At 32.8% G+C, this 13,054-nt stretch overlaps 1 protein-coding gene across 7 annotated transcripts in view; it reads right to left on the bottom strand.

The window, feature by feature from the left end:
• Positions 1-462: 462 nt before the first annotated feature.
• Positions 463-13,054, bottom strand: part of TTLL7 (tubulin tyrosine ligase like 7) — a 134,152-nt gene continuing 121,560 nt past the window's right edge. For 6 of the 7 annotated variants that reach the window (XM_055351257.2, XM_019021637.4, XM_019021666.4 and 3 more), the window contains one exon: positions 463-5,540. In XM_055351257.2, the coding sequence (XP_055207232.1) occupies positions 5,420-5,540 (121 nt within the window). In that variant the 3' untranslated portion in view covers positions 463-5,419. The remainder of the gene's footprint in view (positions 5,541-13,054) is intronic. The other variant, XR_010130611.1, reaches the window with a different exon arrangement.

Here is a 13,054-nt window from a genome sequence, read left to right as displayed (position 1 = left end):
ATGCATAATTATCCTAAAGAACAATGGCATAAATGGCAATATGATATGCTTATTTTTGAGGCTTAGTATTCTAAGTTTTAACAATGAGGAGATTATAAATTACTGAAAAAAATGAACTTCATAGCGGAGATGCTGACATAATTGTAATCAGATAGTAATACTTTTGCTATAATCCATGATGCTAGATACAAAAATGTCATTTCTAAATTTTAGAAGTCGGCCTACTAGCTAACTATGAGAGTTGACACCAATTATGTTGGCTTGACCTGACTTTAATAGCAGGTAAAGTTATCCCCATAGTGCTATTGCTGTCTGTACACAGTAAAAATTACTGTAAAAATATATCTCTTCACTCTGAAACCTTAATTGGGAGCCAATGTCTTCTATTACAAAAAACCGTGTGTGTGTGTGTGTGTGTGTGTGTGTGTGTGTGTGTAAAACAGAAATAAGCATTTGATGACATATTGTAGCTTTCTTAGGTTAAACTTTTTTATTATAGTAACGTATCAGAGTAATTGAAATAACTTCACCATACAGATATCACATGCTGGAGCATGACAATGCAACGCTAATTGCACACTGTATTGACATTTCAATCATATTTTCTGTAACAACATTTGCATTCATATACAGGTAGTAAAGCACACGGGGATAATGTGAGTCATGATTCATGTTAGCAAATGTATTGCTTTCAAGCTAATCCTCATACCCAGAATCTGCAGCAAAACCATTAATATTCAGATGTTGTAGCATGTACAGTAGTTATTGTATGAACCGAATAGCTCAGGACCAAGAATTGCTGTTAGCCTTTGAAAGAGAAATATCAGTGTTATTTCATTACTTTTGTAAGGTAAGCCTTATTACTAATTTAGGAACTATTGGTCCATTGATTGTACCTGTAGATAATACAGCGCAGTTAATGTAGAATGTGTAACTTGAGTAATTTTCCCTCAATATACGATACATCCCTTTATGACGAGGTCCAAAAAGCACCAAAAAATGGCAGCAATCTCAAAGTGTGCAGTAAATTTTAATATACCAATTTTGGTTGCAAGACTTATTTGTAGCCATGTATCTTGCTTTATATGTATCCAGAGAATAATTGCTTTTTTAGGCATAGAGACTTCAACCTGGTTCTTAAAAATAATCTCAGCAGACAAACTGAACTTGATGCAACAACATATTTTATGTTTTATTATTGCTGAGGCAAAACCACACCACCATAAAATGCAAGGAAAACCAATGTTTAAAAGGCAGAATTTCTCTTTTCTTGAGGCTTTGTTAATACAAAGGTCAAAATTTCACCTTTGAACTAAAAAAGAAATAAAGAATAGGCAGTGTAAGTAACAAAATTGTCATCATGAATATATTTCTAAATTTTTATTTATTTATAAGTCAACATTAGCCCAAAATATTTAGATAACTAATATGTCCCTTGAAAACTTAAATTTCTTAAAGAGAAAAGCAAATTTTCAAAAAATCATCAGGTCACAAGAACACAATTAACTGTACAGTTATACATTTTATTTAACCCCTATGACCATGTAAACTAAGACTCAAAGTTTAAATTAGCATTACAGAACAGAAAAGGAAAGTTTTCTGTCACTCTTGAGGTATTTACTATTTTTTAAAGAATATACATTTAAGAATGAATCGATGTTTTTTAGAAAATCAAATAATGGCATTTCTGCAGCTATCAATTTTTTGATACTTTTGAAAAAGTCAAGTAATGTATATGCTTAGATCTAAAGAAAATTTTTAACTATTAGTACTTTGACATGCTAAAGAAGAAAGTATTTGGATTATTAAAACATCTGAAATTTCAAGTTAGATACAAAATTCCATACTCATATATTTTACAAATTAAAAAGACAGTTAAAATGAAATCTTTTTATTGATGTCTAGAAGCTACTATTATCTAGTTGGGTATAACTATTAGATGAAAAGAAGTTTAGGTTTCTTCATTTGGGTTTGGTTTGGTTTTAGTTTTAGGGAGGAAGAAATAGTTGAAACTGTTTGTGTATTTAGAAATAATTTTGACCTATGATAAAATTTGTATAGATCTTTGCATCTTACAGACAACCAAGGACATTCAACTATGTTCTAGGCAGAGTTACCATTGCCATTTCCATATTTGATCCTGTTACAACTTCATTTTTACATATTTAAGGTAAATGCAATGCTACTAAAATAAAAATTTGTTGCTAGTAAAATTAATCAAAATATGAATAACAATAGTTTCTTCAATAGATTATATAGAGCAAATGGTAACTAATCTATAATGATGGATTAGTCAAGTGAAAATTAGTTTGCAGTCTCAGACTACGTTTGTAAGTGATGATTTAAAATAAAAAAGGTTGTTTCTTAGACATTTCTAGAAATTATTCAAATATTGCATAGTTCTAGAAAGCATTCCAATCTTAGATTTACTGAATGAGCAGGGATATGTTTTTCTATAGCAGAATGAAAATATGCTTTCATTGTAAGTAAACCCAGTTCCCCTATTAAAAACCTCTGGTAAGATTAAGTAGATTTTGGAGTTTTCAAATAAAGCTATTTTCTCTCCTAGAAAAGGGAGTCACACCTGTACAATCACTTATGCTGTTTTAACCTATGAATAAAAATTTATAATAAAAACTTGGGAATATTTTATACCTCTAAATAATTTCCATGGCCTCCCAACACTTCCATGGTTTACTGTTGTGTCTTCTCTTAGTTGCTCATTAGGGAATAGCACTACAGCAGACACAGTCCATAGCATACCAGGTAGTATATATAAATAATGAACACAAGGCTTTTATTCACAACTTCATCGTATCAAACTACATCAGTCTAAATAGGCAAATGAAGGCAATAAAATTGTAATGCTCAAAATAAGGCCAGACATAAGTAGCTAGAGAAATGAAATTTATTTGTTGAAATCAATTTGTGGGGTACTTTCATACATTTAAATTTACTCAGTTTTTAAATTTGTGTGTGTGTGTCTGTGTGTGTGTGTGTGTGTGTGTGTGTTTTCTGTGAGGAGTGTTTCTCCTAGTGATGGACATTCTAATTTTTTGTTTTAAATACAAATTTTGCTCTGGTACAAAAGTTGCAAAGAACACACTCCAGCAAATTAAGTAATTATTTGTGATTTAAGATAATGCAAATGAGTGGCCGAGAAACTGGGCTGTTATCATATATCAGACACTTAAAGTTATATATATATTTTTGTGGCCAAATCATGAATTTAAAAGAAAAATGAACTCCATGAAAAGACTTATTACTTGTTGATCATCCTTATGGTGATTCTGTAATATCCCAATTTTTGCATTATTTTTTCTAAAAAAAATCCATAACATATTTAAGAATTCACAAAATGGAGTCATAAACAGTGTAGTCACTGTAATTTCCTTCATTCTGATACCCTTATCCTCTTCTTCCACAAATAGCAAATTCTTCTTTGGGATGCATGCAGAGAGGAAAAGTATCTACCAAATGTGGATGTTAGTTAGCCATAAAAAATCAAGTAGCTAGCAATAATTTGGGAAATAAACAAATCATTTCAGCCTAAAAAAGGCTCAGAAGATGGCTTGAAAAGCAAAATACATCTAACTTATAACTTTAGGTTGCCAATTATTCAGGCTGTGAATTAAACCAGGCCAATTTGCCCCTCTCAGTTCTCCTGCTTTGGGGCCACTTCTTGAAATAACTTTCAGAATAATAAAAGGAGGTAAAACATTCATGAATTTTGAAAATAATTAGCAGCTAGAAGAAAATAAAACTGTTGGGAGAAGAAGTTTAAATAAATTCTAAGAAGTGATGGCTGCCTGATGATTTCAATGTCAAAGTAGTACGGCTTATATTTTTATGGAAAACTGAAAGCTCACTCTTGGTTTTAAAAACTGTATTCAAGAAAAGGAAGTAAACTGCTATGAAACTTATGCATAACAGCTTTGGACAAGAACACTTCGTTCTCTGTTTTGATTTTTTAAAAACCCTCAAGGGTACACTGATGACTTGTAATATGTGATAATTGAAATCTTCTATTCACAATCCTTTAACTGTTTCTGTGGTGCAATGAGAAACTACTGTATTAGAATTTGCAATATAAGTTGATTTCAACCTTGAGAGATTTATAAAAATAAGTTTGTCTCATTATCCTATAACACTAAAATGAGTGAAATGTGTCAGCTCTTCTACTTCTGCGAAACAGGAGAAATTGTATTTAACCACATGTTAAACCCATCAAAGATATACTTTCCAAATAAAAATGAGTGGTATAAGACATAAAAGCCATATAGAAAGATTTTGTTACCATCATTTTCTGTTCCTTTATGTGATTCTCTATGAAAAGTAAAAATGAAAGCTAGTTTACATTTTATTTTTAACCCATGGGATTGTCTTCCATTTTATTTATTTTTATCTTCTTTTTATTTATTTATTTATTTTATTTATTTATTTTTTTTTTTTTTGAGACAGAGTTTCACTCTTGTCACCCAGGCTGGAATGCAATGGCACAATCTCGGCTCACTGCAACCTCCGCCTCCCAGGTTCAAGTGATTCTCCTGTCTCAGCCGCCCAAGTAGCTGGGATTACAGGCGCTTACCATCACGCCCAGCTAATTTTTGTATTTTTAGTAGAGATGGGGTTTCACCATGTTGGCCAGGCTAGTCTCAAACTCCTGACCAGCGGTGATCCACTCACCTCGGCCTCCCAAAGTGCTGGAATTACAGGCGTGAGCCACCGCGCCCAGCCTGTCTTTCATGTTAGATCATAATATGATCTCACCAGATCCTTACTGAAAATGTACCTTATTACAAGTAGCTAAATTTCCACATAGAGGAATAAAAAGATTGGAGAATCAGGTTATGACTTTTCTAGTACTTTACAGTGTGCTATAGTAATGATAAACCCGTTTTAAACTTCTTAATCTTATCAGCAAGCAACACCAGGCTTCTAAATCTTTTTGTTTCATTTAAAATGGCTACTATATATGAGAATTTTTAAGGTATTATACTAAACCCTTTTTCAGGTCAAAAGGCATGTTATCTAGAAAATAATTTAACACTGTAATTGGATCTTCAAGATCAATTTGTTTTATATACTCTGCAGCAAAAATAACATTTCTAGTAGGAAGGAATTAATTATAAACCTAGCAAGTTCTAGACATTCACATATTTGTGTAAGCAATTTTAACATGGTTTATTACATTTCCAGAAAGGTTAAGTCTTATATTCCATTTTCTGCTAATTCTTCTTTCATATATTATTTAATATAATAAATATGTTATTAGGGTGCATATGTGCATATATTTTCACACATATATGTCTTATATACATAAAACAGCACTTAATGGTCATGTTCTTTGCATGTTCAACTTCAGAGGAGAAAAATGAATTGCTGTAATGTATAACCAATGGTGATCTTCCCTTCTGTTTCACAAATGGCCATATCTGGATGTAAACAAAACATTGGAGCGAGTCATTCCAGGTGAATTGTACTTCAAGTTGTAGGTTGGTGTTCTCAAGAAGAATTGGGTACTCCCTGGTAGTAAATACCTAAAAATGATAGTTAACAAATTAGATTTTTACAAGCAAATTATAACTAACTCACTAAAGGGTTATGTGGTTAGCAATTTACATAGTCTATATGAGAAATGTTACTGTAACAAAAATGCAATTCATATAAAAATATTTCCTCCTCCAGACTGTAGGAAAGAAGAAGAGCTAAATATAGATGCAATATATGATGTTAGCATCCCAAGACATCCCATAAAGAGCCACTGTACTCAAATACTGTGAAACTGTTTATGTGGCTAATGTTAATTTAGAATTCATCATCAGTCCTTGTAAGTAATATGTGGAGCCAGTCAAATATTTCTTTAAAACATGTGATTTGAGAATTTGACTAGCCACATTAACAGTAATTGTTTGTTTCAAGAGAGGCGGAACCACTGATTATAATTTAATAATAGATCATTAACGTATTATTACTATAGGTAACCTAATAGAAAAAGTTAAAGATTAACATTCCTAATTAAAATATAAATTTTATATTCTTTGACCATAGAGTGCTCATGATTACAGAATATCAAAAACAATCAGCCAGGCGCAGTGGCTCACGCCTGTAATCCCAGCACTTTGGGAGGCTGAGGCAGGCGGGTCATCTGAGGTTGGGAGTTCAAGACCAGCCTGACCAACGTGGAGAAACCCCATCTCTACTAAAAATACAAAATTAGCCAGGCATGGTGGCAGATGCCTGTAATCCCAGCCACTTGAGAGGCTGAGGCCAGGGAATCACTTGAACTCAGGGGCAGAGGTTGCGGTGAGCTGAGATCACGCCATTGCACTCCAGCCTGGGGGACAAGAGTGAGACTTCATCTCAAAAAAAAAAAAATCATGATTACGGGTTGCATGTAACCCTTGCAGCCAAATGTATTTCAAAATATGTGATTTTTTTTTCAGATTTTAGAAAGACAATATGGTGATTTATATATATTATATAGTATATATATTTATATACATTTATATATACTATATTATATAGTAATATTTATATTACTCACTGCAACCTCTGCCTCCAGGTTCAAGCAATTCTCCTGCCTCAGCCTCTCAAGTGGCTGGGATTACAGGCGTGTGCTACCACGCCCAGCTAATTTTTTTCTTTGTATTTTTAATAGAGACGGGTTTCACCGTGTTAGCCAGGATGGTCTCAAATGAGTTATGTTTTGTTTTCAACTTTTCAAAGCTTTGGAAATTCGACATTGCAAGTGAAAGATTGTGCACCTGTAGAATCTGTTTTCCTGTGAAAAATCTTGACTAGCATTAATGGCCAGTCCAATCTATATGTCTAGAGAGAAATGGTCAAGGAAATCCACATAAACAAATGCAAACAACACTATTCAAAGTATAAGTCCTAGTAATGATGAGGAGGAAATGCTATAAAATCAGGATAAAGATACTTATGAGGAATTTCCAAGAGCAGAAGCAGCAATATACAGAGATTCGTAATTAGTCTTGGGAAATAAACAGTGGAACGGTATCAAATCGTTTATTTTCTTCACTTGACATTAGAATTCTCCAGGGATAGGCTGGGGGCGGTGGCTCACGCCTGTAATCCCAGCACTTTGGGAGGCCGAGACGGGCGGATCACGAGGTCAGGAGATCGAGACCGTCCTGGCTAACATGGTGAAACCCTGTCTCTACTAAAAATACAAAAAAATTAGCCGGGCATGGTGTCGAGTGCCTGTAGTCCCAGCTACTCCAGAGGCTGAGGCAGGAGAATGGCATGAACCCGGGAGGCAGAGCTTGCAGTGAGCCGAGATCGTGCCACTGCACTTGAGCCTGGGCGACAGAGCAAGACTCCATCTCAAAAAAAAAAAGGAAAATAGAATTCTCCAGGGATAGTACCATACTCCCACAAATACATGAAAAACGGAGGGCCAAGGGCACAATTAGCTGTCTATTCTATGTTAAATAATATTGATAACTATGATAATTCTATGTCAATGGAAAATTATAGTTGTGTTATATGAATTATGTAGAAAGAAATGCATTATAATCAAACTATACGCAGAATTCAGATTAAAATAGCAGAACTTTCTATAATATCCATAAACATTTTGTCATGAATTATCTAATAATATCTTCTAAACCTATTACCTAATATCACAAACTATAAATAATTACTCAAATCCTTAAGTTAATAGAGCAGTAAAATAACATAAAACAAACCAAATTAAATCAAAATTGTATAACAGGTGATGAATAATGAAACAAGTGATTTCTCACATCACAGATTATATAAATTATTTTCTTAAGATCACTCAGTTACTTTATATGGATTAATTATTATGTCAACAATTGGTGGGGTCATGATGATTGATCCAGTATCCTCTGCCATGAAAAGGCTATCCTTCCTATCTAGGGCAAAGCTGCAAAAGAAAACGAGGTGTTTTATCAAAATCCACTATTCCATAGTAGTTGAGAGTTATTCTACCTTCTACTGAAAATACATTCTGATTGTACTGATAATTACACAGTAAACAGTAACGTCTACCAACTTTCTTTCAAAGAATTTCCAAGTAATAGTTACTATTGACATTTCAGTAACATTTACATATTCTTTTGAGATAAAGATCACTAGTTTGCACATGAAAAAATAAAAGCACAAAGTCCAGGATCACAAATAACTTACACTATTTTACTGAACAAATATTTAAATAGTGTTTTCTATGTGCCCAGCACTATTCGAATTGCTTTACAGATATCAACTCATTTAGTTCTCATAACAATTCTATATGGCAGATATTACTGTTAGCTCCATTTTACAGATAAATAAACTTCATGAAGCATACAGGGGTCAAATGCCTTGCTCAGGGTCTCCTACCTAGTAAGTGGCAGAGCCAGGATTCAAATCCATACAGGCTAGCTCCAGCAGCAGAGCTCCTAGCAACCATACTATATTGTCATGACAATTCTACATAATTATCATTGTATACTAATCTCAGTTTTAAAACTAATGGGTACAATTATTATACTCATTTTTTCAGAAATATGCAGTATAAAATAATCTAGAAAGTAGAAAGATATTATATATGCCGTAAACCTAAACTTTTTCATAGAAGCAGAAAAAGACGAAACTTTTTATTAAGACTTGAAAAGAAGTTCGGCATGAACTAAAAAAAGCATATAAAATTACATTGGAAGAAACACTTTTCTTCCCTAATGCAAGTGCTGTGGGATTTTAAAGTGTTGCAGGGAAATACAATGTATTATTTGCCTTAATATTCCATTAATATGTCTTGGGAAATCCAACACTAGCTAAACATCTAAGATTGTTTTTGAAATGTTCCTTGCAATGAAGTTAATTTGATTTTTTTAAAGCAGGAAGACTATCTCAAGGAAGTGGGTTTACGGATTAAAGAATTTGTGTAAAGCACTAAAAAATGGGAAAAGTTTACAGCTTACCTATTTTTCTAGCTTATTCTTTACATATGAAAATGGCTAACTCATTGATAACTCGTGCCAAGGAGAAATACCTCAGACTACCCTATTTGTTTCATAGCCTCACTCCTCATCCTCCTCATCCCTAAGGCAGTTGTGCATATCTTTACATAACCATTATATTAAATACAAACACAGAGCCCGCATTTATGTAATTCCTGATTGATGTAGAATTAGTTTGTCTTTTATATACCAATTTATTGCTGACCAGGAGGATCTCTGGAACATGAAGCATTTCAAGACTGGTAGAAATTAACCTTGAAAACATAAGCTACACCCACCTTCCTTTTCCTCTTCCTGGAGTTAAGACCAGGACCCCTGATTTCCCCAGAATAATTTTAGGACCTGGTTTGGAAAACTCAGGATAAATAAAGCTCATCAGAATATCTGTCCTGTCTTTTTAAAATATTTATATTATAGTGAAATACATAACATGAGTGTACTATTAAATAGTGTTTTTCTTACCATTTTTAATTGTACAATTCAGTGCATTAAGTACATTCACAATGTGTGTAACCATCACCATTAATTTCAGAACTTTTCATCATCTCAAACAGAAAACTCTTTACCCTTGAAGTACTAACGCCCCATTTTCCCTTCCTTCCTACCCCTAGTAATATCTATTCTATTTTCTGTCTCTATGAGTTTGCATATTATACATGCCTCATATAAATGGAATCACAAGATTTGTCCATTTGTGTTTGGCTGTGTAACTTAGCATGTTTTCAAAGGTCATCCATATTGTAGCCTGTATCAGAATTTCAGTCCATACTATGGCTGAATAATATTCTATTATATGTGTATACCATATTGTATCTCTTCAACTGTTGATGGGCATGGGTTGTTTCCATCTCTTGGCTATTGTCTTATAAATAATGCTTCTGTGAACATTGGTATACAAGTATCTGTTTGAGTCTTTGTTTTTCATTCTTTTGAGTAAACACCTCGGAGTAGAATTGCTGGGTCATATGGTAATTCTATATTTAATGTTTTAGAAACTCCCAAACTGCTTTCTACAACTGCCACACAGTTTTAGATTTTTACCAGCAATGCATGAGAAATCCAACTTCTCCACATCCACATCCTTGCCAACACTTACTACTTTGTACTTTTTTGATAATAGCAATTCTAGTGGATGTGCACTAAATCCTGTGGTTTTAACTTCAATTTTTGGGGGGGAAAAGCCCCAGTTTCAAATTCTACCTTTGCCAAATCTAAATCCAATATGGATTTGGATAAGCCTCACTTTTCTCAGCTATAAAAAATTCCAATAGTTTCTGCCATGCATAGCTCACAGAGTATGGAGCCAATGAAATAGCGTACATGAATGAAATATTATTTATAATTTATATATTATGAACACTGGCCTCAATAACAAGAATATCTCTGTTCTTAGATAGATATATCCAAGTGTCTTAACCTAAGGACATAAGTAATACCATATATTTAAGTAGTCTTTTTTTAAACCTTTAAATTATAAAGTATAAGGTATTTTTAAAAGTACATAAAACATAAATGTTCCGTTTAATGAGTATTATAAAGTTGTGTCATTACCACCCATGTTAAGTAACTGAACATTCCTAGCATCCCAGAGCCCTGTATTACAGTACCCTCCCTCCTCATAAAGTTAACCACTATTCTGACCTTTATGGTAATTACTTCCTTGTTTACTACCCAATTATACATTCCTTAAACACCATAATTTAGTTTTGCCTGTTTTTGATTTTTCAATAAATGGACACAATATATATTCCTTTGTATCTGGCTTATTTTGCTTAACTTTATGTTTGAAACTAACCCATCTTGCTATATGTGTAGTGCAGTTTGTTCATTTTCAATGTTGTATAATATTCCATTGTATGAATACTAGAAAAAATGTGCCCATTCTTTCATGGACATTTGGGTTGTTTCCAATTTTTAGCTATTATGAGTAAATGCTACTATAATCATTCTAATAAGGGTCTTATGCACATGTGCACACATCTCTGCTGAGAATTTACAGGGAGAGTAGCTGTAAAAGGGTAGGCTTTAGATGTAACGCCAAACTGTAAAAGGTACCAACTTTCACTTTACAAGCAGGGTAAGAGAGTTCCTATTACTCTATGTTCTCATCAACACTTGTGATGGATATGCAGTGATTCTGACATTTTGCATTTCCCTGATTATTAGCTTAAACACTTTTTCAAATGTTTATTGGTCCTCATTTTTCAATTATCTTCCCCATTTTTCTATTGTGTGGTCTGCTTTTTTCTTTGAAATTGGTAGGAGTTATTATATAATCTTGTAAGAATTTCTTATACATTATATGGGTTGCAAACACTTCCTTCCATCCTGTGGCTTGCTTTTCCACCTCTTAATGGGGTCTTCTGATGAACATATGTTTTTAATTTTAATATAATCTTTTCACTTGTTATTAAAATTTTTTGGTTCTATTAATCTTTGCATACCTCAAGGTCATGAAAATATTCCCCTGTATTATCTTCTGAAATCTTTATGCAGTTTTACCTTTCACATCTACATACTAATTTCATCTGGAAATGGTTTTCATTTATGGTGTAGGTAAAGTTAAGTTTCTTTTTTATTATTTGGAAATACAATTGTCCTAGAACCATTGTTTAAACAAACTTCCTTTTCCTATTTGTCATAAATCGGGTGTACACCACTTTTGTCATAAATCAAGTCTCCGGGTAGGCCTGGGTTGGTTTATGGTTTTTCTGAATGGTTCCAATGGTCTATTTGTCTATCCTTTTTACCAATATTATACTATCTTAAATTACTTTAGCTTTATTGTAAGTCTTGAGACACTGTAGTTACTAAATCCTATGATGTTATATTGCTCTATTTCAAGATTGTCTTACTTATTCTTGGTCCTTTGCTTTTCTGTATAGTGATAGAACAAACTTTGGTCAAATTCTTCTCCCCGCCAAAAATAAAAAATAAACATTTGTTGAGATTTATAGTAGAATTACATTGAATTTACAGATGTAGGAAATTATTTGAGAAGAACTGACATATCAATAATATTGAGTGCAATGATGAATAAGACATACTTCTCCATTTTTTACATTTTCCTGCATAAAGGTCATATACATTTCTTGCTACATTTATTCCTAAGTATTAGATATTCTTTCATGCTTTTGAAAAAATATTTAAAATTTTATATCTCAGATATTTGTTGTTGATAAAGAAAAGTGTAATTGATTTTCCTATATTGACTTTGATTTATATGATTTCATCAAAATTGTGAAATTCACTTCATAATTTATCATAGATTTATTTACATTTGTATGAATACAATCATATCCACTTACTGAGTTTAGTTCTTTCTTTCAAACCTAATGCCTTTTATTTCTTTTGTCTCATTAAACTAGCTAGGACCGCTAATACAATGCTGGATAGAAGTGGTGATCACAGACAGTCTTGTTACTCATTTGAAAGGGAAAGCCTTCAGTGTCTCAACACTAGGTAGGTTTGTTGTAAGTTTTCTTAGTTATCCTCATCAAACTGGAAAATTTATCTTTTCTGTCTAGCTACTAAGCACTTTTTAAAGCATGAATGCATATTGAATTCTATCAAGATTTTTATCTCTATCTTTTGAAATTACCTTTTATGCTATTACTGTAGCAAATTACACTCATTTTTTAAAGTTATTCCATCCTTACATTGAGGCAATAAGCAGAAGTTGGTCATGATATATTATCCTATTTAAACTTTCTGGGTTCATCTTCCTAATATTTGGTTTAGGAGTTTTGCATCTATGTTTAGGAGTGCAATTGAACTGTTATTTTCCTTTGCCATAATGTCTTGGTCAGGTTTTGGTATCAAAAGTATGGTAATCTAGAACAAGTTGAAGAGTGTTCACTCCTTTGCTGTTCTCTGGGTGGGTCTGATAGAATTGGCCAGTGATGTCATCTACAGCTGGAGTTATCTTTGTGGAAGGGCTCTTAATAATTGATTTAATTTTTTCAGTAGTTATGACTATTTAGGACTTTCTATTTCTTCTTTTGTTTGGTAGTATGTGTTTTTCTAGGAATTTGTTAACACCAATGAAATTACTACATTTACCA

Source organism: Gorilla gorilla, chromosome 1 (genome assembly GCF_029281585.2).
Source record: "Gorilla gorilla gorilla isolate KB3781 chromosome 1, NHGRI_mGorGor1-v2.1_pri, whole genome shotgun sequence".
NCBI classification, from domain to species: Eukaryota; Metazoa; Chordata; class Mammalia; order Primates; family Hominidae; genus Gorilla; species Gorilla gorilla.
This window is presented reverse-complemented; position numbering and strand designations above follow the sequence as displayed.